At 37.4% G+C, this 27242-nt stretch overlaps 1 protein-coding gene across 1 annotated transcript in view; it reads right to left on the reverse strand.

Annotated features, from left to right (window-relative positions):
* Positions 1-27242, reverse strand: part of DMD (dystrophin) — a 2035184-nt gene that overhangs the window by 1309352 nt on the left and 698590 nt on the right. Inside the window, exon 30 of the mRNA XM_065901098.1 lies at positions 11312-11473. Coding sequence (XP_065757170.1) covers positions 11312-11473 — 162 coding nt within the window. The remainder of the gene's footprint in view (positions 1-11311; positions 11474-27242) is intronic.

The raw sequence follows: 27242 nt of genomic DNA on the forward strand, positions 1-27242 counted from the left end.
TTTACTCAGAAATTCTATGCCATATTTCAGTTAAATTTCAGGGAAGCTATGTATCTAGGAAAGGGAAGCTAAATGTCTCGACTGGCCTTGCTTTTTGTCTGATACGTACTTAATAGCTTCCTACAGAGACTGTTTTTTTAAACTTTAAATAAATATAAAATATTTATATATTTTCTAAAATGAGTAAGGACATTTTTGATCAAGTTGTATTTAAAAGTATGTCTGTATTTGACTTATACACTTCTGAGCCAGTTACAGGAGTGGGTCAAATCTGGTAGTGTGCAGAGACAAAAACAACAGATTCATTCATTTATTTCTACCAGATCCAGCAAAAATTAGCTACTGGTCAAATTATTCGAATTTAAAATTCAGTCATTGTCAGATTATCGTAAATAAGAGAAGAAGAAAATGATTAACTTATACCACAGGGCCCATAAAATTTCCATGCAAAACAATTTGTATAATGCATATTAATATAACCTAATTTACACCAATTGGAGTCAATTCTGGCACATATTATTAGAAAATAACATCAGTTTGCTTAGCAGTTACCACAGAGAACTACAGCCCTGAAATGAGTAATGAGAAACTCCAAGAAAATGGGTTAAGTGGTGAAGGAGTTTTTCAGAATACAAGGTTATAAATGTACAGATACACCTTAATATTATTCCTTAGCATATTGATCCTAATAATTATAAAGGCAAAGTAATTACAAATTACTTAAGTAATTAGAATTCTGGTTTAAAATAAAGAAGAGCAAAGACTCAAGCAAATCCATATATATATATGTATATATTTTTACTATATATAGTATCTTCAGTGGTTGAACTACGACATTGCATAAGAAATAGTGGTATGTACCTATTCTCCAGGAACCATAGAATTTGGGGGTTAGGGATCCATGTTAGTGCATAGCATTGTTCATACACCTAGAAATACTAAGGAGTCTGAAAAAATTTAATGGGAGTATACACAGTAGAGTAATACTTACAGGAGAGTTAATAGATGTCATAGGAGAGGTGATGTTAAAGTAGACTATGAATAATTAGTAAGCATTGCTGGGGGCATCAGATGCTTTAGGAGGTTTATGATCTTAACTTCTCAGGTGGAAAAGTCTCACCCCCTCAAAATGGTGGGCCAGTAACAGCCATGTCTCTGTCACATAACTCTGGCCACCCCCAAGTCATGGAAAATTAGAACATGAAGAATGCTTGTGCCCAGTTAGGTCCATCAGACTCTCTCGGAACTGACAGGAGAAAGTCTGGTCAAGCTCTGTGGGCGCTTGGAACTGTGTCACGTATGAGACTGTGCTTATGAAGTCCCTAGTTTGCACTGTCAGTTTAGGAAGAGCAAAGATCCATAACCAGAGAGAGAAGTAAGAAAGAGATAGTAGGAACAAAAATATTGATGGCTTTCAATCATAGGCTGAAGCAGATAGCATCTGCCAAAGATGGCTGCAACAACAGTGTCCATACCACATACTCCTCTTACCATTCCCCCACTAAGAGGTAGAGTTTATTTCTTCACCTCTTTAAATCTAGGTCAGCCTTATGATTGCCTTGACCAGTAAAACAGAGCACAAGTAATGCTCTGCCATTTATGGGAAAAAACCCTTAACTGGCCTAGTGGCTTCCACTACTGCCTTTTTGGAACACTCACTCTTTGGATGCCCCCTCTTGGAACCCATCTGACATGCTGTGAAAAGCCTAAGCCACATAAAGAAGCTGTGGAGAAGTGTTTCAGTGAATAGTGCCAAGTGAGCTTTCAGCTCACAGTGAGCATCAATGCTAGACATGAAGGAACCATCTTGGGCATCCAGCCTATTTGAGCTTATAAGTCACCGTAGCACCAGCCAACAAATGCGCGCAATCACATGAGAGACCCCAAGAGAAACCATCCAGCTGAGCCTTCTCAATCCACAAAACCATTAAGAGAAAATGATAATTTGCTGTTACAAGTGACCAAAACACAGGTTCTAGTCTCTTCTTGAGTAAAAACGTTATTCTTGCCCTTGGTTTCCATGAGACATTCCTGTGCCCTTATGACCAGCTCCCTTCCCTCATTTTTGTTTTGGCTTTAGTTAATTCATTTTTGTTACTTGTACCTAAGTGTACTAAAGAGTACACTGGATATGCAAGGAGATGAGAGTTTTAAAAACAAAAGCATTCTTGAATGAGGGAAAACAAGGTGTGGACAAGGCACTGAACCACATGAAGAGTTTGGGAGAACTGAAATAATGCATAGAGAATTAATACACATCCAGAGAAATATAACTAGAAACGTAGGTGGGAATGAGGTATTAAATAACCTCATGGCCTAAATGAAAAGTGTCTAGTTTTTTTAATATGAAGATAAAGTTTAAAAGTGATCAGAATCACAGATAATGGTTTTACTGCTAATACTTAATCTAACTATTAAGGCAATTCATAATGAGAGAATTCTTCTATAAACTCAGTAATACTTTGATATGAATTTGTATTTTATTAATCATATATAGCTACATATGTGTGTGCATTTTTTTTAAAAAGAAGCAGCATCACTTGTACAAACAGTATTTATTTTAGTGCACTCAAACATTAGAGGGAAACAGAAAGGGAGCGTCAGGAGAGAACCATGGAGAACAGAAAAATTTAGGGATGGGAGAAGAAGGGAAACACCAAAGAAAGATAAGGAACAGTCTAAGAGAATAAGAGGAACAACCAGGAAAGAGAGAGGGTGCCACTGAAATCAAGTGCTGTGAGAGCTTTAAGAATGAGCGAGAGGTCGACAATGCCAATTTTGAGACAGATCAAATGAGATAAGTACTAATAAGGGCATATTAGCTGGTCAATGAGCACTGTAGCTAGGACAGAATCCGTAGATGGTAAGAGCAGAAATCAGGTTTTCAAGGGCTGAAGACTGATTAAGGACAAGAAAATACCCTTATAGAACAGTTTAAATCATTTTTGAAGACTTTTGTCTCCCCACATAATGAAATGTAGGTCAGTGAGAACTGAACACGTATTAAGGCCATATGAAAGAAGCCAATGGACGAAGCATTTTTTTTTAAAGCATATATGAAGATAATTGATTAGAAGAACCTTGGAGGAAATGAGAGGAAATGGAGTGAAGGGCAAAGATCAATAATCAGTGGGAAATACTGACAGGTGGAGAGGTGCCGCTCTTTCAGAAGCCAAAGGTAATACATAAAGATTTTGGATGTGGAGAAGCAGAAAGTGTAATGCTTCCTACTTGATGCTCTCTGGGAATCAGAATAGTGTTAAGAGAAATCTGGATTTAAATCTCAGGGCTCTGACTTGCCACCTGGGCAAAGCACCAAACTTTTTTGAGCCTCAATTTTCTCATCTCTAAACGGATGGTGATAATGACAAGCCAGCAATGAAGCATTATCATAATTTGTAAGCAGAGTATCTGGGAAAATTCTCATGTCTGCAGTAGACAACTATATTGGTTTTGGTAAAAAGATTAGAGGCAACAGTATATGTAAAAATACCTGCTCAAGTTGTCTGCACAAATATCTACTCATAAATCGTCAGTGTCATTATATATCATTTGCCTATAAGCATGAGCCCCTTGATATCTGCTGAGGATGAGAGAGGAGAGGATTGAGGAGGAATCAAAAGGAAAGTGATGAAAGTTGCAAAGCCATTACAGAAACTGGGAAAGGAAAATGATGAGTGAAAAATTAAAAAGATATTCAGAGAGAGCAGAGGGCCCAAATTATATACTTGTAGCAGTATCTGTCCACATGTTTTTGACTAATTCATCCATTTGGCACTCAAGGTATATATAGTAGAGGGAAAAATGAAATATACACTTAATTCCTTTAGCCTTTTATACTAGAGGGGTGAGAGAAGTGCACTGAAAGAAATAATCATTATTATCATCATCACCAAAATGGACATCTGTGTGACCTTATGTCCCAACAGTTCACATATATTCATTTAATTATCTAATCAAACTAAGGTAAGTATTTACCATCCTAAATTACAATTACAAATGAGATTAGAAATGTTGACTTGTCCAAGATAATGTTAGGAAGTAGCAAATTCAATGCTCTTTAAACAACTATACTGACTCTTAAATTATGATTTAAAAATAAAAATATCCTCCAATTGGACATTTATCAGAAACAAACAGACATCTAATCTTATTTGCATACTAATAATACTTAGCTTATCCATTCAATTCAAGAAGGAGATTCTGCGCCTACCACCTTATTCCACACAGTGAGAACAAACCATTGACCCTATTCTTAAAGAATATCTGTTCTAGGGAAACGGAACATAGAGATACAAGTAAATTACAAAGCAGAAATGCATGCAATATAATGGAAAAATGATGCTATGCCATACAAGAGAAATATTTATTTCTACTACAGAATCTGGTAAAAGTTTAAGAAATTGGTGTAATTTAAGTTCCATATGGCTGATAAGGGGGTTTTAGAGGGGTAGATAATAAGAAAATGGGAATTCATTCCAGGTTGTGGGAACCATGCTAGAAAAGACTGAATTTGGAGTGTGCAGAGTGTGAATACTTAGTTTCACGGAAGTAGAACTGGATTTGGGTAGAGTAAAACTTACTATCTAGAGGAGGAATTAATGAAAAGCTACTGAACCTTAAGTTTCAGGGCTGGTCACTTGCAAAAAGAATTCTTCTATAACAGTATTTAATTTTCTATTTGTAATTTGTATAGTTTTTTTTTCTTAAAGATTGCCCCCTTAGAGCTGCCTGCAGTAGCATAGCATTACAAAAGAAAACCAAAATAACTTAAGTGATCATTGAAACACAGGTCTTCTGATGATTAATTCCACATTTTTCCAGATGAGCCATACTGTTGTCATGACTTAAAAACAATAGGAACAACAATAACTTACAAAAACACATGACCAAAAACTTAACTTTTATCTGTCACAAGGGGATGTGAAGGACCATGTAACATGTGAAGGGAAAGTTTGGCAATTTGGAAGTTTCAATGCAAAGAATTACACGGACTTTGAAATGTTCATATTTATATCAAGCAGTTACACAGACTGTTGAAAGGATGAATTTCTATACTCTTAGAAAGGTCACCACTACTAAAATTATTAAAACTGAAAAAAATGATGGTTGAACATCATATAAAACTTAGATTTTATCATAATTTGTAGGCAGCATTTCTAGAAAAATTCTCATATCTGTAGTATGATTCCAATAGGATTAGAGATCAAAATTTCCTTATAAATTGAGTATATTATATACGAAAGGAGCACGGGGCTAAATATATTTTGTAAATTAAGGATAACCATGTGTCTGTGCTACAGAACTTCTCAGAATATTTTATATATTAATATGCATTAATATCCAAGAGGGGTACAGTTCTTTGCTCAAATTATCCTTTTGCTTTTCTTTGGCAGAGTATATCACACAAGTAGATTTGGGAAGAACTATCTCATGTACTTAATGTATATATCTAGTGATAACAATTTAATTCATTATTAAGATAAGATAAAAATGGACATCTATTTCCAATTGATTCTACTTTGGGAAGGCTGTATAACATGCATCACACTTATACTTAGCTAGCACCTTTAAAAATTGATTCCACAATTCTTACTTTCAACTGATAATTCATCTTTAGTTTGTACTTAGGATATCTTTTACCACCTACTTTATTTAATGTCATCAGATTATCATTCTGGAACTACATAATTTAAAAATCCTTATCACTTTAGGGCAGGCTTATTGTGAAATAGATAAGTGATTTGTTTAAATAACAGTATTATGGAAAATTATAGGTAAAATGGACAATCTCCCATTTACACATTCCTCTTAAAAAAAGATGAATATTACATCGTCTTTCCTGATACTATAATCAGACAATGAAAAAAATAACATTTAAAAAACTTTTTAATGTAGAAGAAAACACTGGGATTGGAAGATTTCATCCAAAGGATAATGATTTCCATAGTTGGCTACCGGATTTCTAAGGTCTGCTAAAGATCTAAAGACTGTACTATTTGAGTTCTATATTCACCTAAAATATACATCTACTAGCATACGGATGATAAGTGTTTGAAGAAAATAAACAACTGATCTTGTGAAACTGTCAGCTTCATATAAAATCAGTAATTTGTAAAAGAAACAAAATGAAAGGAAGTAGCAAATGAGTGCTGCTGATTTAGAATACCCATGTATGCTCTAAAAGGAGCTCTCAATCCAATATTTCTCAGGGTCACTAGATGTTTTCCATAAAAGTGAAATAATATAAAGCTCATTATATCGTCATGCCCTTACCAAAAAAAGACATTTGACAATACAGTAATTATGTTCACAACTAGCACTATATATTGAAAGTAGGAAACAACAGTGGAAATGAATATAACCATTTTTTCCATTAGAGACGGTAAAGGGCAAATTAGAAAACTAAAAATCAATCAAACATTAATGACATTTCCAATATAGCATTTTACAATTAACTGAGCAGAGAGCAGGGCTTTTTATCATGATTTACCTCATCAGACCATTCTCATATATCAAATTAATGACAGAAAATGGCAAGCAAAATTAAGCCGTAACTGCCTCAAGTGTTTAATGGAAAAAAGGAAACTTTGTATCAAATAATTATTGAAGCTTTTCTCACATCAAATAAAGAAAATGACTCCGAGGGAAAAAAATAACTAAAATATTTCAGAAAGAAAAATATTAGAAGATATAAGGTTAAGACTACGAATGGAGAAATTTAACACTGTTAGACGAGTAATTTTTAAACAGTAATTTTGATATTGCATCCTCAAGAAGGGGAAATGGCCACATGCAACACATATTCTAAAATTAAAAGAAGAAAATGTACTCGAGGATCCTGGATACTTTGTACTTTTAAAACATGTGGAGGGGCTTCCCTGGTGGTGCAGTGGTTGAGAATCTGCCTGCTAATGAAGGGGACACGGGTTCGAGACCTGGTCTGGGAGGATCCCACATGTCGCGGAGCAACTAGGCCCATGAGCCACAACTACTGAGCCTGCGCGCCTGGAGCCTGTGCTCCGCAACAAGAGAGGCCGTGATAGTGAGAGGCCCGCGAACCGCGATGAAGGGTGGCCCCCGCTTGACACAGCCCTCGCACAGAAACGAAGACCCAGCACAGCAAAAATAAATTAATAAATTAATAAACTCCTACCCTTAACATCTTAAAAAATGTGGAACATGAAAAAAATATAATCTTTCACATCTTCTGCAACTCTTGCTTGTGATTATTTCCCACACGATTAAACACGTCAAAATCACAATAATAGTCATTTTATATTGGGAAGTAATCAGTTCTATATAGTAATACACAGAGGCAGCACTTCAGTGTTAGAACAGATTTAAAATTCATTGCATTGTGTTTACCATTATATCTATATTACTGGGTAAAAGAAAGGAAATTATTTGTTATGGTTATGTGGAGTTTAACGTCGGAGCCCAAATATCTATAATAGCTCTCCATTTTCCTGTTCTGTGATTAAATTATTTCATTATTACATAAATCCAGAATGAATTTCCCTATGCAAGTTTATACTGTCTAATTCATAAATCAGTGAGGTAGGCTGTAAAGTTAGACTGTTTTGAGTCGTTTGGCAATCAAATGTTCCTATTTCCACTATAAAAGTCTTTCTTATTCCATAATGAAATAATAAACTTAATCTGATAGACCAAAATCTGCATTTAGGTCTTTATTTTTTAAGCACTGATTTTGAGAGTTTGGAATGTTTACATTTAAATATGGCCAAATATATTTAAAGTCAGTTAGAAGATTTAGCTTAAATACAGGAAGACCTCAGTTATGAATTATTTTGATGCGCAGCTAATGCAATCATCTTAAATTAACAGCTTTCTTTAGTAAAAAGAAGATCCCTCTTTTCTGTTTATTGATATTCATTTCTCTTTATTGATATTCATTGGGATGGAAAAAGAGATGGAAGGAAGAAATCTGGTCTGTAGTGAACCTGGAATGCCCAAAAGTCCTAGCTTGATAAGCAAAATACAGGAGCACTTTTCGATGATGATTATAAGATCCTCTCCTTTGATGGTAATTTGTTTTTTTCCTAAATTGTTCTTTTTTTCCCCCTCTACTCATGAACATAAATCTACTCTGTGGGATATGAGGCTGCAAAATATGGGATCAGGAACCTGCCAGACAAAAGAACTAGAACAATTTAGCTATTACAATCACTGTTAAGCAACCCCACTGCTTCTAGTGGTAATATGAGTAATGGGGTCATACTCTCCTCTATAAAATGTGCATCATCAACACATAATGATGTGGAGCATTTCAAAAGGTACCCATGTTAGACTGTTCTTACATATTGGGGATTCAAAATATGAGATTACTGGAAAAGGGAAAAAAATTACAGATTGAAGTACCTCTGTAGTCTTAAGAATTACAGACATTTACATGGCTATTTAGACACAGTTATCACGGCTCCTACAATGATTTAGAGATACATACAAGGCAACTGGCACACTAACATATGTGGAATTAGGGGAAAAAAAGAAGAAAATAAGAAAACTAAGCCAAGTTCATCTTCAAACATCCATTCTGAAAATTCTACTTGTCTAAATTAATTCGTTCATGCAGGAGTTCTCAGCTATATTTTCTACTTTCACTCATTTCCCATAAGAGTAAGCAAACAATCAATATAGGAAAGTCACCAAAGTCTGACTTCCACCTCAACTTCCTCCCATTGAAATCTTGTCACCGCCATAGGTGAGAATGTCAAACAGTGGTGAGAAGTGTGATGTGAAAAAAAGAAAAAAAGAGACTGCAGCTACTCAGCCATTACCAGTAATGAACTATCGAAAGTTCTCAACCTTAGCTACATATTAGAATAACTCAGGGTGGGGAGGAGTTCCGAAAAATTCTGATGACTAAGTCCACGTAGAGATTCTGACTTGATTGGCCTGGCGTGCAAAGCTGGGTACTTGGAATTTTGCTTCCAGACCTTAGGTGATAAAACTAAATCTCTGTATTTCACAATGTTCTTTAGGAAAATTAAATAGAGTAAACAACTCTATTCATGCCGTGTGCTTCTCCGCAGTTATCAATTTGATGATTTTATTCTGTAAAGTTGTTTCGAAGAAACACTCATAGGGTTTTTTATATTTAGTCATACTATTTTTGAAATATGTCTTAAATTTTTGATTTGTATATCTAGAAGATAAAATTTCTATATCTAGAAGAGCTTTCTCTATTTGCTTAACTCTATTTGAATCAATAAGATGTCATCTTAATTTTGTACTTTAATAAAAACCTCTCTTTAAATATGCTGGCATTTTGATGCTGTAGTCATATGATTTAAGAATTTGGTTTGGTTAAGAATTATTTTTTTGAAATAAAATACTCGAGTCAACGTATGCTCTGATATTCTAGCAGTATGTAGTTTTATTGTCTAAAAGGTTAAACTTTATTCCTGTAAGTTCATGACACTAAATAAAAAAGTAAAATATGTTTAATCTGATTTAGAATCAGAAGGCTCAATTTGCTCATTATGACAGGTAGCTGGTCAATGAACATGCAGAGGCAGCTCATTGCTGCCCTATAGTCCTAAATGCAAATAGAATGCAAGGAAGTGCCTTGCTCTACATCTACTTTTACATATAATAAGAGTATACCTGTCAAAATGTTTTACACATTGCACACATTTCCTTAATGCTGAAATTTGTTTATACCTGAGAATCTCAAACTATCTTGAAAGGCAGAAAAAGGGAAACTCTTTTTAACAGATTTAAATTTAGTAGTAAAACTACCAGTGCACCACACGGTGGAGTCAAACATCCACAAATCTATGTGACCAATATGTGACAGGAAATCTGAGCACAGATTTAAGATGGCCAAATACGGTAACGCCATTCACTTTGTCCTGCTTCTCCGTGATGTATTAAAACAAGTACTCGATTTCTGAAAAGGGAAAGCTAAGCCCATTAATCTTTTAATTAGCAATGAACTCTTCTGCAAATTTACAGAAACACATTGGGTATAAATTTTCATTTATACATAGGCTTAAATTTACCCCCCTTATATATACTTAGAAAAACGTCCTTTGATGGTATTCTTAGTAGGTTCTTTGTCTGACACATTGTGCTTAAGTGCTTACTTCACAGACAACCTCTTTATCCTCTACTTGTTTCTTCCAAAGGAGATTCAAATTGAGCTTCAGGAAAGCCAGTCCTTGAAGTAAATCTGAGTACTTGATAACTCTGTTCTAGAAAACAATTCACTTTGCTGTCATCTTAAAATAAAATCTTGGAGAAGAATGTTTCAAGAGCTTTTGGGTGGCTTGCATTTTCCAATATTATATATTACCATTTGGGGAATTCAAAGTCAAGAATCACCTTGAAAATGCAGGTGCAACCAGAAATGTAGGGAAAATTAGTGGGGAGAGGGCCTCGGGGATGGACAGATAACCTTCTAATGCTCCTCGCATTATATTGTATCGGTCTGAGTTATCCTTGGGTATTGGGTTCATACTATGTACATAAGATGTGAAAAGTAGCTATCTATAGTTACTGTAGATATAGTAGCTACCTGATAGTACCTTAGTATCAGAAAATCCTAGACATTTAAATAATTCTTATGATATTTTACATACCTGTAAATGTTATTTAAAAATAGAAATACAGCATTACTTCCCAAGGTGAAAGTTAATTTAGATACAGACTAAATTTACTTGGTATAAAGCTGACTTAGATTTATTTTCATTCCTATTTTAACTCTCATTCTAGAAAAATTAGTTTAACACATTTCATAATTCAGATTGAAAAGTATTGAATGTATAGGTATGTGAGTAAATATGAGTATAGACATATTAGTATTAGTAATAAAATGCAAATTTATATCTCTAATTTCTTGTTACTAGCTACTTGCAACACATTAAATGTAGAATATAGGTCATATGAATTCTAATTCCAAGATAAAGATGAGTTGATAATAAAATATTTGATGCTGCATTTTTAATACTACCACCAAAAGTATTTTCTTTAAACTTGACATTCCTACGGTTTCTCTCTAGCTCAAGTATAGTCTGAAAATATTGATAAACAGCAGACTTCAGTGTGATACTGCCCTGGTCTTTTAAGTGTCTCTATTTCAAATTCCTCCATTATGTACGTTCAAAAATAAATCTTAGAGTACTAATATAGAGATCCTTTTTCCCCTTACCTCCAAATAGTCCAATCAGTTGATCAAATAACCCTTTGTACAACTAGATGAATAAAGTTTAAGTTAGAAAGTTACTAATGTCTTGTTCGGATAATAAAAACAAAAGAAAAGAAGCTCATTCCAGGTTCTACTTGCCTGGGCTTCCTGAGGCATTTGAGCTGCGTCCACTTTGTCAGCAATATAAGCTGCCAACTGCTTGTCAATGGATGAGAGGGACTCCTGAATTAAGTGTAAGGATTTTTCAATCTCCTGGGCAGACTGGATACTCTGTTCAAGCAACTTTTGCCTCCTCACGGCCTAAACAAAGAAGAAACAGGAATGAATCAGTTCAATATTTACTGGTGATAGTTTTTCTGCAATCCTTCTGCAAGGCAAATGAAGATTCTAGATTCTACCCCCATCACCTTTTTATAAGATAGATTTCGCAGCTTCCTGCCACTCATTCAGCTCTACTTATAAAAATGAAAATCAGAATAAGAAAAAAGAGTTAGCACACAGAACTGCAGGATCAGGAATCTCTGCAGGACAAAAGCACAGTATTATGTACATCAAGGAAAGAGGCTGGGAAAAACATTAGTGAAATCATCTCCGTCATTGCAATCTGTTGTTCTCAGGCCGAATGTTCCTCCTGATCTCATTATATAGTTCAAGAGATTTGGTTTACTTAGAATAGGGTCATCGTCATCACAATCCAATTCAAGATAGATAATCCACTTCTACCAGTGAGACACATATACAATCTGTTCAGAATCAGCTCCTTTTCAAAAACAGAATTTTAGATAACCATTTGGTTAAGGATTTATTTTAAATTCTATTTCAACCAGTTATGCATGGTCTTTTTTTTGCCTCTACTTTCTTTCACAATTTGGATTATGGAAATTGCTTGTGCAATTGGATTTGTGTTACTGCTGAAGTAGAACAAATAATAAGTAACCCTAATATAGCTGCAATTAATCTTGATTGTTACTATAAGCATGATTAGGATAATTTAACACTTTTTAAGTATAAATAGCATGCTGAACAGATTGCAGAGTCTCCCTTGAAGGATCTGCTCACCTTTAAAAGAGTAGTTATAAAAGGAATGGGACAGACAACTTATTGAGAATTTCTTAAGTTATTCATCATAATCAAGGATTTTTTCTCATTATACAATGTGTAGGCATGATTATCTGGTACAAAAGAACTATCCTTCCCACAGACCATGATTAGGGTTTTGAAAAGAACCCTCCTTTTTATATTATGTAAAGAATATTCGATATTATATGAAGAATATAAATGTTGGCTCTTAAGTTTAAAATATAGTGGAGATGTCAATGTCCTTTAATGAAGCCAACTTGGAACACAGCGTTACTCAAGTGAGAACAAGGCTAAAAGCATCTGGACCAAAGGAAAAGGAGCTGGAAGACCTACGATGCTGCAGAAGCAAGGTAGGTATTCTCAGTATTTCCACCTACACCATAAACCTTCAGGATTCTGTCCTAGGCTTTTCTTTCTTCTCATTCTATCCATACCCTTAGCTACAATTACACTTCATATGCTCACAACTCTCAACTCTGCATCTCCAGTCCAGATTTCCCCCTTTGATCTCTACATTTGCAATATATACTGTCGTAAGTGACAATTCCATTTGGGTGTCCCACAGCCATCAAAACAACAACAGAATGAAATACGGACCCACTGTCCCACCTCCCCAACTTGCTTTTTCTCTTTCTCTGTATCTTTTTCCCTATCTCAGTGATTTACAATTATGGCCTTTATTAGCCATAATTTTGGATATTTCCTCTTCTTCTATCATATCCTTCACCATTTTGCAATTAGTGAGTCCATCGATCACCAATCCTTTCTTCTACCTCCTAATATTTCTTCGTTCCGTCCTTTTCTCCCTCTCCCCACCACCACCATTACTCTACTTGAGGTTATTAGCATCTCTTGCCTCAAACATGGTACAGGACTCTTGGCTGGAATCCTGCCCTGCCACTACTCATCTACAAAGAAGCTACAGTATGTTCTTCCTAAAATAACAATAATTATCTGCTTTAATCTTCTAGTGATTCCTTATTTTCCTTAGGATAAAAGCCATACTCAATATGGCTCTAAGTCCTTTCACAGTCCCTGTGGTATCTTCTACTACTTGCTGGCGCTATAGAGAAATTTATTTTTCATTTCCCAGCATATATTATGTTCCTCTTTACACTTGGTGCTAAACATGCTGTTCCCTTTTCCTAGAACAATCCCATGCCCAACTTCCTTTTATTGGCTAATTTACATTTATCCTTTGAGTCTTACCTTGGAAATGTGGACATCTCCCTCTCCAGGCGGCTGTCCCTAAAAGCCGGTGTTCTCTCTTGCCCTTTTATTTCTGTCTCAGTATGTATCACACCATATTGTAATTTCCAAATGCCTAACTATGTGCCAGGCATCAGGGTGCTCTCAGGTTTTCTTTTCAAATTACTCAATAGATTCAGGCCTAACATTGAAAAATTGACCCTTGGCCCTAAGGCAAAAAAGGGATTCTTTTTAGTGGGCTGGGATTTTGAGAGACATTTGACTTCTCCAAAGTCTGGAGTGGGGATTTTCTCAAAAATTATAGATTCTTGCCTGTTCTGTTTCAATTTACGAAGAAAACTTCAGGCTCTTAGTTGAGAAAAATTATCTAGGAGTTTTAAAAATGTTATTAATATTTCTAGGAAATAAAGAAAGAAGAACAGATGTCAGATGACTGATTTTACAAAAATATCATAATATGGTTTATGATCATCTTTTAGTAAATGATACACTTATTTATTTTACTTATCTTTTTGTTTATAAGTACGTGTCAATGAGAGCTGGATATGTCAAATGTTTTGATCGCCAGCATTGTTCTGTTTTCTTTTCCCTAAGTAGTGAAACATTTTAGCCAATGTTAAAATTAAACCTCATTTCTTTGAGTGATTTTTGTAGTAGATGCACTAAAAAAACAAAAACAAAAGCAAAAAAACGCTATGTCCCAAATTCTGATGCATATAAAGGAAAACAACTATACATCCTTGAAATTTCTGCTTGGGGGACAGCATTAATTGCCACTTTGAATGCTGCTACTTTGCCCAAGGTAAAACAATAAGGATTAACTATTTCCTCATGGACAGTGGCTGGGGGTGGAAGTCCTGTAAGAGATGTGCTAAAACCAAATCCAACTCCCCTGGCTCTTAAGGAACTAACATGGAGACCCAAGAGAGGCCACTAATCTGCATTATTTACAGCCACACTGCACTGCACAGACTGTCCTGATCCAGAAGTTCTATTATCTGGAATTTGAAGTTCAATGGGTCAGGCACTTAATGCAACTATTTCCTTTCAGTTTTTCTTCGTCATCCAAGAAGAGGTTGTAATTTGCTCAAGTACCAAGTAATAAGAATACTCAATGTGTGCCATTTACAGCAACATGGATGTACCCAGAGATTATCATACTCAGTGAAGTAAACCAGAAAGAGAAAGACAAATATCATATGACATCACTTATATGTAGAATCTAAATATGACACAGATGAACTTATTTATGAAACAGAAACAGAATCACAGACATAGAAAACAAACTTTTGGTAACCAAAGGGGAAAAGGGGTGGGGAAGGGATAAATTAGGAGCTTGGGATTATCAGATATGAACTACTATATGTAAAATAGATAAACAACAAGGTCCTACTGTATAGCACAGGGAACTATATTCAATATCTTGTGATAAACCATAATGGAAAAGAATATGAAAAAGAATATATGTATATATATGCATAACTGAATCACTTTGCTGTACAGCAGAAACTAACACAACACTGTAAATCAACTATACTTCCATTAAAAAGAAAAAGAATACTCAATTTGACTGAATTACGTTGCTGGGTTTGAGAACACTTTTGATTAGCTGTTTCCTCCTGTCTAATTTATGAGCTATTCTGAAGCTCCACTATTATGGTCATGAACACGTTGGACTCTGTTACTTTAGAATTCTCGCTATAGTCTTCAACTGTAAACAGTAAGTACTAAGTTTCTCTCATTCTAAGAGATGGAAATAAGACTTATCTCAAAAGGGTTTACAAAAGAGGTAGAAAACTGGCCTTTCCATCATTACTCCACCAGTCTCACTTATTCTAAACCTCTCTGAAAATTTAGGAGAGAATCATAGTCACAGTGAATCCGTGGCCCAGGGAGACAGTGTGATGGTTTTTTCTGTTCACTCCCCAAGGAGGTATAAACAGCGGTACTTCAACCCTTCTGCCCCAAGCAAATGAGGGGCACTCCAAGACCATCATTTATAGAGTCTGGGAGTACAAAGTAGATAGGATGACTTCTAATAAACCAACTTGGACTCTGCTTATGCAGCTGAATGCTTTATTTGCTTTCTATGACTACTGAGGGCTTAAAAAAGGATCTGAAATGATGGCATAGTAAAGAGAAGAGGCATCTTGTACTTCCCAATGCTTGGTGTGTTAAAAACATTTCTGTAGGTCAACTGGACACTGAAGGAGGCAGCTATGTTTGAGCTGTCTAACAGGAGCAGTGCATATGGAGCAAGAATACTCCAGGATAAAGACACTTGAAGACATTACAGAGCATGTTTTTCTTGTTAAAAAAAAATGGGAAAACAGAAGAGCTTCTGTAAGACCACTTAAGAGCCCACACTTGCACCCCAAAGAAAGCAAATGTTTGTGCCCTTATTACATATAATACATGAACACCACAAAATGCTACTTAAGAGGAGACATTTGCTCACTTTCCTTCATTCCTACTTCTCAGGCCAATGTAGAATAATGTCACCCAGGTGGGGTAAGGGAAGATGCTGGAAACTGATCATTCTTCCCTACTAGGGCAGTTCACTTGGGCTTAAACTGGAAACATTAAACTGAATATGAGATTGAAATTTTAAGCTGAACTAAACTTAACTTTTCTCGTGTCACAGAGACCAGAAAGGAATGGAATATACTCAGGATGCCAGCAAGAAAGATGAATAAAAAGATGAATAAACCATCTGCTTGAAGCAAAACCATTTCATGTTTGTGTCCTATCTGGTTCAAACTACGCAGCAAACTACTGACACAGTCCATGAATTCAGCACTTGATAAACTGAGGTAGAGGAAGAGGAAAAAGATGGCTATGAGGAACAGTGAGAATGTGGTTTGGTGCAAGACAGGAAATGGTTTATGGAAGGCATGAAGACACAGATAATGAAGGGCCTAGGAACTACATTTGAAACACTGAGAATTATAGTAGAACAGCATGATTAGAAGACTTAAAATAGATATGTCAATGTCTTTGTCTTATACAAAGGCCAGCAAATTACACGTTTTATATCCATCTACTGATGTTCCATGTGTGGACTACTGCTACTATCAAATGCAACACTTTGCTTACTAACAGATAATTTCAGTGAACAATTAAAATTTCTGAAGCATAATTTGAAGGTCTTTAAGGAAGGATGCCATGAAAATGTCAGAAATTATTTTAAAACCTAGGAATGTTCTATTTGCCTCAGAAACCGGTTCTCCCAACTTTTAGTTATTCAGAACTGGCAGGAGAACATCCTCAAAGAAGGTGAAATGTAAGGAACACCCTGGGCCTCACCGTAGACTTGGACTTCTTTGGGGTTGATGAGAGATGAGCATTTCATTTCTCAAGATTCTGTATCGTAGAAGAAAAATAATAGATCTCCACAAAGTTGCGTATAACATTTCTGCGTGGTTAGGGGTGCTTTTAGCAGGCTGAGGAAATATTTTTCAAGAAGAATCAAGCTAATATTTTGAAAAGGGAATTAAATGGAGATTAAAAGAAAAGGAGAGGGAGAAGATAATTTACAGCAGGGAGGAGAATTTACAACTGCTCACAGTCCCAGCAACCATCAAAAGCTTCACTTTGTTGCTTTTTCTTGTTTTCAAGTAAGTATGTCCTACTTTTTCCTAAAGAAACAAGGGCCTACACAGTGTTCCTTGGACAAGAAAGACCAAATAAATAAAAATTGTTGCTTTAACCCACTTTAGGTTTAACTCATAAGGCGTTCTGGCACAATTGCTTTTTGTGGCATAGTTGTTAATGTGCTTGAGAGGCTATAAATAATTACATAGATGTGCACACGTATTTGTATACAGTCTTTTTTTTTTTTTTTTTGCGGTATGCGGACCTCTTACTGTTGTGGCCTCTCCCGTTGCAGAGCACAGGCTCCGGAGGCGCAGGCTCAGCGGCCATGGCTCATGGGCCCAGCCGCTCCGTGGCATGTGGGATCTTCCTGGACTGGGGCACGAACTCGTGTCCCCTGCATTGGCAGGCGGACTCTCAACAGAGTTTTTAAATATAAAAGAATATTACATTATTTACAAGGGCCTCTAGATTTATTTTTGTTAATGTCACTTGGTTTAACCCCACTGGTCAGGAAAACCCCCAAACCATGTGCATGGAGCTCCCTATAATTTCCTTTACAGGAAAAGATTATAAACGTTAAAACCACTGGTGTCATGGTTAATTGGAACTTCATCTGTTTTAGGTCTTTGCAGGTCACCGAAGTTCTTCTGTGACCTCTGAGGGAAGCATACTTGAAAGTAATGTTTAGGAATAACGTTATCAATGGAACTTGACATCAGATAGCCATGACTTTCAAGTCAAGCATTGATAGAATGGTCAATGAGCTGTACAGTAATATATCTAAGACATTTCTGGATTTTTGCTGCATCCATTCATCTTCATGGGTAGACAAATGAAATTGGTCTTCTGCCCTGACAGGAGCAAACTGATGTATTGTTTCAGCTTCAAAAAGAAAGTGATGGAAGTATAATACAGTAAATCTAGCAGGAATCTACAGAGTTCATCTAACCCCAGTCTTTTCAAGGTAACTTCAGAAGCCCCCCTGGTCAGTAAAGCTTCTCTGAACCAATGCCAAGGTGCTCTCTGATTGTACATGTGCTCATAATACTGCTCTAGACTTTAGGCAATTAATAATTTATAGATACTGTAAATAATTAAACTATCATAGAAAATTTCTCCTGATACAGAATGAGACAGAATCAGAGTCTAGGGATAAGCTGGGTCAGGATTAAGACCACAAGTTTAAGTAACATATAGAGCAAGTGTCCCCAACCCCCGGGGCTGCAGACCCACGGCCTGTTAGGAACCGGGCTGCACAGCAGGAGGTGAGCAGTGGGTGAGTGAGCAAAGCTTCACCTGCCGCTCCCCATCGCTCACATAACTGCCTGAACCATATCCCCGCCTCTGCCCCGGAACAAGTGTCTTCCATGAAACTGGTCTCTGGTGCCAAAAACGGTGGGGGCCGCTAACATAGAGTGTATATAAGAGTAAAAATCCAAATCTTGCAGTAAAATCAAGTTGTAGCATGAAGCAATGAGTGGCAATCCTACAAAAGTAGGAATGTAGCCACTGAAAAACTTAGTTGATTTCTGGCAATTGCTTCTGTTGTCCCAGAAAGCTACAAATGCAGCAACTCTCCCCTAATGCACGTATAGGTAGGGGGAGGCAAGGTGTCCCAATTAGAAAAACTGTAGGTCGTGCTTCCAAGCTGAGGTGGGGAGGTAATTACGCCAATGCTGAGGGAGAACCTACTGAGACCAACTGCAGATAGACTGGCAGTTGTATCAAGTTGTATCAACGTGTTATTGTCATGTAAATGAACTGGCAACTTGGTATTCCTCAGATACGGGCTGTGATTTCCCTTGGACACAGTCAGGTGACAGCAACCTCAGAGTGGAAGACCTCTTGGGGTTAGTCGAACTCTCCATTCAGGAATTCAGACTTTCAGGATAAAGCCTGCACAGAGTTTCTGGTCTCCGGGACTTCACATGATGTGTGGGAAGTACATCCTTCACAGCCCCATTTACAGAGCAGCTAAGGATGGCTACAAGGTTTGGCTACGAGTAAAACAGTTTTCAGTCTTCAGGCAGTAGTCTCAAATATAGCCTCAATAACCAGAGATGATGCTTTTCTGATGTACATTAGTGATCTCTGCTGGATCTCTTTTACTGTGATGTAGGCCCATCATAGTCTGAAGCCAGTGTTCAGCTTCCCTTGAAATAAAATGCTCTAGACTCTGTTGACCTCTAAGGTCAATCACCAGTAGGGTTAAATTATACTCAGATTGGTGCCAACTAGATGTGGTATCTGAGAAACTGGAAAAATACCTCTCTCTCCTGGGATGTCTGGGATGACTGATCCTTTTTCATCCTTTCCATATGCATGAAGATTAACAATACTTATTGATCACAAATACTTCGGATGATTGCCGTGGTTTTGGAGAAGTCAAAGTGCAAGACAGAGTGTGTTTATGGCTTCCTGCCACACTACTTATCCACACTTTACTAAAAATTACCTCAGGCATAGCTCAGTAAATAGCTGCACTATTGTGTCTGAAGATTATTACAAGGCTTGCAAATCTTTTGTTCTTCAAGTAGATGAGATAGAAAAGGATACAGATTTGTAGCAAGGAACTCCTGCCGGGGTCTTTGGCTGTGATATGATTCATTTGGCTGGGATGCACACCTTAAACAGCAGGAACAAGATGTAGAAAACAGCTGCTTTTGCTTTTACTTGCCAAATATGCTGTAAACTTATTGAGCAGTAGCCTGGGAGCACAGAAAGAAGACTCATGTGTGTTGATATAGGCATGGGGAACAGATAAATACTGGCAAAGTGGTATATTACACTTAATTCCTTGTTAGAGACCAGGGATGTCTGTCACTGAATGCTCTTGTGAGATATTAAGCTGGATGAAATAGACATGAACTGTTTCCAGCTTCCTCCTCTATCTTCTCCCCTCAGTGGTATCTTATCATCTGTAGGTGAAATCCATTGTGCTGCAGTTGTTTGGAGTGGGAGAGGATCAACCAGCTCTCAGTTGGTAGGCCCTCACATGTAGGGTTGTTGCATTTCTCCTAGGTCAGATACAGCTGAAAATTAAGTTACAGCCAATGGTTACCACAGCCATGCAGAATGGCTTAGTGTCTTTCAAACTGGTCCCACAGGGAATGTCTGTTCCATCTAAAATGTGGTCCAGGAGGAAAAAAGAGGTAGCATATTAGGGAACACCCTTTATATGCCATCAAAAGTTTGGCATGATTTCCTAGAAAGTGCTCATTCTACTCCAGCAGAGAACTGTGGCCTTGAAGGAGAACCACTGTTATCCCTGCATGGTTTAATTGTTCAGGTGTTGAAAATGAGCTTCATCTCTGGAATAAAGAGAACACTCAGCTCTAAAGAGCAGTGGATGGATGTAATAAAGTTAATGGTCCACTCTGGGAATGATTCTGAGACACAGGGCACATTAGGAAATCGGACTGCCTTAAAACAATTCATGCTCAGGTAAAGGTCAAGGCCAGAGTTCTAAACCTGAATAATCATCAGAACCTAGAGGAACTTTTCAAACTACAGTTCTCAGGCTCAATCAAATTCTACTAAATTAGAAATTCAAAGGTAGTCAGAGGGAATAACATATAGACTAAAGTTCCTGTAACCCTTCCATCTGTGTGATTTTGATGACTAGCCAGATTTGAGAAGAATTATCAAGAGTGAAGTTTGAAAGAAAAGTTGCCTTAAATAAGAATTAAATAATACAGAGAAATGCAATTAATTGGGCTCACCACAAAGAAGAGGGAAGGACAAAGTACCACTGAATTGGCCACTTCTCAGTGCAGATCAGAAAACAATACGAAGTTGTTAAGGCAGAGGCAATAAAGCACTTCTTGAATTTTATTTGATACTTTCAATGGAAACTTCCTAATGAATATGTGTATTCTATGACTTAAAAAACACCTTGATGAATTTGAAAAATATTTGTATTCCTCATTCCATACATGGATGGCTCTAAGATACTAGAATACAATGCAAAGTTGTTTACTGTTCCTTCTCCCATTTCTTTCTTTTAAAAAAAATGAAAGTAATTTTTACTAGCACCAAGCAATTTTAGTGACAATTTGCCTGAATATTAAAGAACAGTTTTGATCATTCAACCCTAAGAATATATGTAGCTTGACAAGAAAATCGGTTTAAAAAGAATCTAGAGTGGAAAAGTAAGATGGACAAGACAGATGAATATTACCTTGAGAATCATATTTTATGTTAAAAGAATTAAACTTTAGTTGTAAGCTGTGATGGACAGAAGTAAAAGTTATAGACAAGCCTAACTTCAAAAGTCTCACTTTGAGAAAAACTCCAAGAATTTTTATGAAAATGTACACAGATAACAAATTTAAAAGAAAATTTTGTTATCAAAAAATTCATTCCTAAAAGACTACTTTACCAATCTATACTACTAATTTAAATATTGCAAGTGATTAGTCTTTAGGTCTTAATATCAGATGTTTTTCATTTAAATAGTAACTTTCCCTTTTGCTATTCTAACTTTAGAGGAAGGAGTTCAACCACTAAATTATAAGAAATGTGAAGACAAGAAACTCCTAAAAAAATATTCGTAATCGGGAGACCTTCAAGATGGTGGAAGAGTAAGACGTGGAGATAGCCTTCCTCGCCACAGACACATCAGAAATACATCTACACGTGGAACTGCTCCTATAGAAGACCCACTGAACGCTGGCAGAAGACCTCAGGCCTCCCAAAAGGGAAGAAACTCCCCATGTACCTGGGTAGGACCAAAGAAAAAAAGAATAAACAGAGACAAAAGAACAGGGACGGGACCTGCACCAGTGGGAGGGAGCTGTAAAGGAGGAAAGCTTTCCACACACTAGGAAGCCCCTTCGCGGGCAGAGACTGCCGGTGGCGGAGGGGAAGCTTCGGAGCCGCAGAGGAGAGCGCAGCAACAGGGGTGCGGAGGGCAAAGCGGGGACGTTCCCGCACAGAGGACAGGTGCCGACCAGCACTCACCAGCCCGAGTGGCTCGTCTGCTCACCTGCCGCAGCGGGCGGGGGCTGAGAGCTGAGGCTCGGGCTTCGGTCAGATTGCAGGGAGAGGACTGGGGCTGACGGCGTGAACACAGCCTGAAGGGGGCTAGGGCGCCACAGCTAGCCAGGAGGGAGTCCGGGTAAAAGTCTGGAGCTGCCGAACGGACAAGAGACTTTTTCTTGCCTCTTTGTTTCCTGGTGTGTGAGAAGAGGAGATTAAGAGCGCTGCTTAAAGGAGCTCCAGAGACGGGTGCAAGCCGCGGCTATCAGCACGGACCCCAGAGACGGGCATGAGACGCTAAGGCTGTTGCTGCGCCACCAAGAAGCCTGTGTGCAAGCACAGGTCACCATCCACACCTCCCCTACTGGGAGCCTGTGCAGCCCACCACTGCCAGGGTCCCGTGGTCCAGGGACAACTTCCCCGGGAGAACGCACGGCGCGCCTCAGGCTGGTGCAACGTCAGGCTGGCCTCTGCCGCCGCAGGCTCCCCCCGCATCCGTACCCCTCCCTCCTCCCCCCAGCAGCCTGAGTGAGCCAGAGCCCCCGAAACAGCGGCTCCTTTAACCCCGTCCTGTCTGAGCGAAGAACAGACGCCCTCAGGCGACCTACACGAAAAGGCGAGTCCAAATCCAAAGCTGAACCCCGGGAGCTGTGTGAACAAAGAAGAGAAAGGGAAATCTCTCCCAGCAGCCTCAGGAGCAGCGGATTAAATCTCCACAATCAACTTGATGTACCCTGCATCTCTGAAATACCTGAATAGACAATGAATCATCCCAAATTGAGGAAGAGGATTCTGGGAGCAAAGATATATATATATTTTTCCCTTTTTCTATTTTTCTGAGTGTGTATGTATATGCTTCTGTGTGTGATTTTGTCTGTAGAGCTTTGCTTTTACCATTTGTCCTAAGGTTCTGTCTGTCCATTTTTTTGTTTTTTTACTTAAAATTTTTTTTCTCTTAATTATTTTTTTTATTTTTCAGTTTAATAACTTTATTTTATTTATCTATTTCTATTTTTTCACCCTTTTATTCTGAGCCGTGTGGATGAAAGGCTCTTGGTGCTCCAGCCAGGCGTCAGGGCTGTGACTCTGAGATGGCAGAGCCAACTTCAGGACACTGGTCCACAAGAGACCTCCCAGCTCCATGTAATATCAAACGGCGAAAATCTCCCAGAGATCTCCATCTCAACGCCAAGAGCCAGCTTCACTCAACGACCAGCAAGCTACACGTGGACACCCTATGCCAAACAACTGGCAAGTCAGGAACACAATGCCATACATTAGCAGAGAGGCTGCCTAAAATCATAATAAGGCCACAGACACCCCAAAACACACCACAAGATGTGGACTTGCCCACCAGAAAGACAAGATGCAGCCTCATCCACCGCAACACAGGCACTAGTCCCCTCCACCAGGAAGCCCACACAACCCACTGAACCAACATTAGCCACTGGGGACAGACACCAGAATCAACGGGAACTACGAACCTGCAGCCTGTGAAAAGGAGACCCCAAACACAGTAAGTTAAGTAAAATGAGAAGAGAGAAAAACACACAGCAGATGAAGGAGCAAGATAAAAACCCACCAGACCTAACAAATGAAGAGGAAATAGGAAGTCTACCTGAAAAAGAATTCAGAATAATGACAGAAAAGATGATCCAAAATCTTGGAAATAGAATAGAGAAAATACAAGAAACATTTAACAAGGACCTCGAAGAACTAAAGAGCAAATAAACAATGATGAACAACACAATAAATGAAATTTAAAATTCTCCAGAAGGGATCAATAGCAAAATAACTGAGGCAGAAGAACAGATATGTGACCTAGATGATAATTAGTGGAAATAACTACTGCAGAGCAGAATAAAGAAGAAAGACTGAAAAGAACAGAAGACAATCTCAGAGGCCGCTTGGAAAACATTAAAAGCACCAACATTCGAATTATAGGGGTCCCAGAAGAAGATAAAAAGAAAGGGACTGAGAAAATATTTCAAGAGATTATAGTTGAAAGCTTCCCTAATATAGGAAAGGAAAGAGTTAATCAACTCCAGGAAGCACAGAGAGTCCTATACAGGATAAATCCAAGGAGAAACATGCCAAGACACATATTAATCAAACTATCAAAAACTGAACACAAAGAAAAAATATTAAAAGCAGCAAGTGAAAAACAACAAATAACACACAAGGGAATCCCCATAAGGTTAACAGCTGATCTTTCGGCAGAAACTCTGCAAGCCAGAAGGGACTGGCAGGACGTATTTAAAGTGATGAAGGAGAAAAACCTACAACCAAGACTACTCTATCCAGCAAGAATCTCATTCAGATCTGATGGAGAAATTAAAACCTTTACAGACAAGCAAAAGCTAAGAGAAGTCGGCACCACCAAAGCAGCTTTACAACAAATGCTAAAGGAACTTCTCTAGGCAGGAAACACAAAACAACGAAAAGACCTACAATAACAAACCCAAAACAATGAAGAAAATCGTAATAGGAAAATACAAATCGATAATTTCCTTAAATGTAAATGGATTCAATGTTCCCACCAAAAGACACAGACTGGCTGAATGGATATAAAAACAAGACCCCTATATATGCTGTCTACCAGAGACCCACTTCAGACCTAGGGACACGTACAGACTGAAAGTGAGGGGATAGAAAAAGATATTCCATGCAAATGGAAATCAAAAGAAAGCTGGAGAAGCAATTCTCAATCAGACAAAATAGACTTTAAAATAAAGACTATTACAAGAGCTAAAGAAGGACACTACATGATAATCAAGGGATCAGTCCAAGAAGAAGATATAACAATTGCAAATATTTATGCACCCAACATAGGAGTACCTCAATACATAAGGCAATTACTAACAGCCATAAAAGGGGGAATCAACAGTAACACAATCATAGTAGGGGACTTTAACACCCCACTTTCACCAATGGACAGATCATCCAAAATGAAAACAAATAAGGAAACACAAACTTTAAATGATACATTAAACAAGATGGACTTATTTGATACTTATAGGACATTCCATCCAAAAACAAAAGAATATACTTTCTTCTCAAGTGCTCAAGGAACATTCTCCAGGATAGCCCATATCTTGGGTCACAAATGAAGCCTCGGTAAATTTAAGAAAATTGAAATCATATCAAGTATCTTTTCTGACGACAATACTATGAGACAAGATATGAGTTACAGGAAAAAAATCTGTAAAAAATACAAACACATGGAGGCTAAACAATACACTACTTAACAACCAAGAGGTCATTGAAGACATCAAAGAGGAAATCAAAAAATACCTAGAAACAAATGACAATGAAAACACAACGACTGAAAACCTATGGGATGCAGCAAAAGCAGTTATAAGAGGGAAGTTTATAGCAATACAATCCTACCTTAAGAAACAAGAAACATCTCAAATAAACAACCTAACCTTACAGCTAAAGCAATTAGAGAAAGAAGAACAAAAAAACCCCAAAGTGAGCAGAAGGAAGGAAATCACAAACATCAGAACAGAAATAAATGAAAAAGAAACAAAGGAAACGATAGCAAGATCAATAAAACTAAAAGCTGATTCTTTGAGAAGATAAACAAAATTGATAAAGCATTAGCCAGATTCATCAAGAAAAAAAGGGAGATAACTCAAATCAATAGAATTAGAAATGAAAAAAGGAGAAGTAACAACTGACACTGCAGAAATACAAAGGATTATGAGAGATTACTACAAGCAACTCTATGCCAATAAAATGGACAACCTGGAAGAAATGGACAAGTTCTTAGAATAGCACAACCTTCCATGGCTGAAGCAGGAAGAAATAGAAAATATAACCAGACCAATCACAAGCACTGAAACTGAAACTGTGATTAAAAATCTTCCAACAAACAAAAGCCCAGGACCAGATGGCTTCACAGGCCAATTCTATCAAACATTTAGAGAAGAGCTAACACCCATCCTTCTCAAACTCTTCCAAAATATACCAGAGGGAGGAACGCTCCCAAACTCATTCTATGAGGCCACCATCACCTTGATACCAAAACCAGACAAAGATGTCACAAAGAAAGAAACTACAGGTCAATATCACTGATGAACATAGATGCAAAAATCCTCAGCAAAATACTAGCAAACAGAATCCAACAGCACGTTAAAAGGATCATACACCATGATCAAGTGGGGTTTATCCCAGGAATGCAAGGATTCTTCAATATATGCAAATCAATCAATGTGATACACCATATTAACAAATTGAAAGAGAAAAATCATATGATCATCTCAATTGATGCAGAGAAAGCTTTCGACAAAATTCACCACCCATTTATGATAAAAACCCTGCAGAAACTGGGCATAGAGGGAACTTTCCTTGGCATAATAAAGGCCATATATGACAAAACCCACAGCCAACATCGTCCTCAATGGTGAAAAACTGAAACTGTTTCCACTAAGATCAGGAACAAGACAAGGTTGCCCGCTCTCACCACTATTATTCAACACAGTTTTGGATGTTTTAGACACAGAAATCTGAGAAGAAAAAGAAATAAAAGGAATCCAATTCGGAAACGAAGAAGTAAAACTGTCACTGTTTGCAGATGACATGAGACTATACATAGAGAATCCTAAAGATGCTGCCAGAAAACTACTGGAGGTAATCAATGAATTTGGTAAAGTAGCAAGATACAAAATTAATGCACAGAAATCTCTAGCATTCATATACACTAATAATGAAAAATTGGAAAGTGAAATTAAGAAAACACTCCCATTTACCATTGCAACAAAAAGAATAAAATATCTAGGAATAAACCTACCTCAGGAGACAAAAGACCTGTATGCAGAAAATTATAAGACACTGATGAAAGAAATTAAAGACAATACAAATAGATGGAGAGATATACCATGTTCTTGGATTGGAACAATCAACATTGTGAAAATGACTCTACTACCCAAAGCAATCTACAGATTCAATGCAATCCCTATCAAACTACCACTGGCATTTTTCACAGAACTAGAACAAAAAATTTCACAATTTGTATGGAAACACAATAGACCCCGAATAACCAAAGCAATCTTGAGCAAGAAAAACAGAGCTGGAGGAATCACGCTCCCTGACTTCAGACTATACTACAAAGCGACAGTAACCAAGACAGTATGGTACTGGCAGCAAAACAGAAATATATATCAATGGAACAGGATAGAAAGCCCAGAGATAAACCCAC

Source organism: Phocoena phocoena, chromosome X, assembly GCF_963924675.1.
Source record: "Phocoena phocoena chromosome X, mPhoPho1.1, whole genome shotgun sequence".
NCBI lineage: Eukaryota > Metazoa > Chordata > Mammalia > Artiodactyla > Phocoenidae > Phocoena > Phocoena phocoena.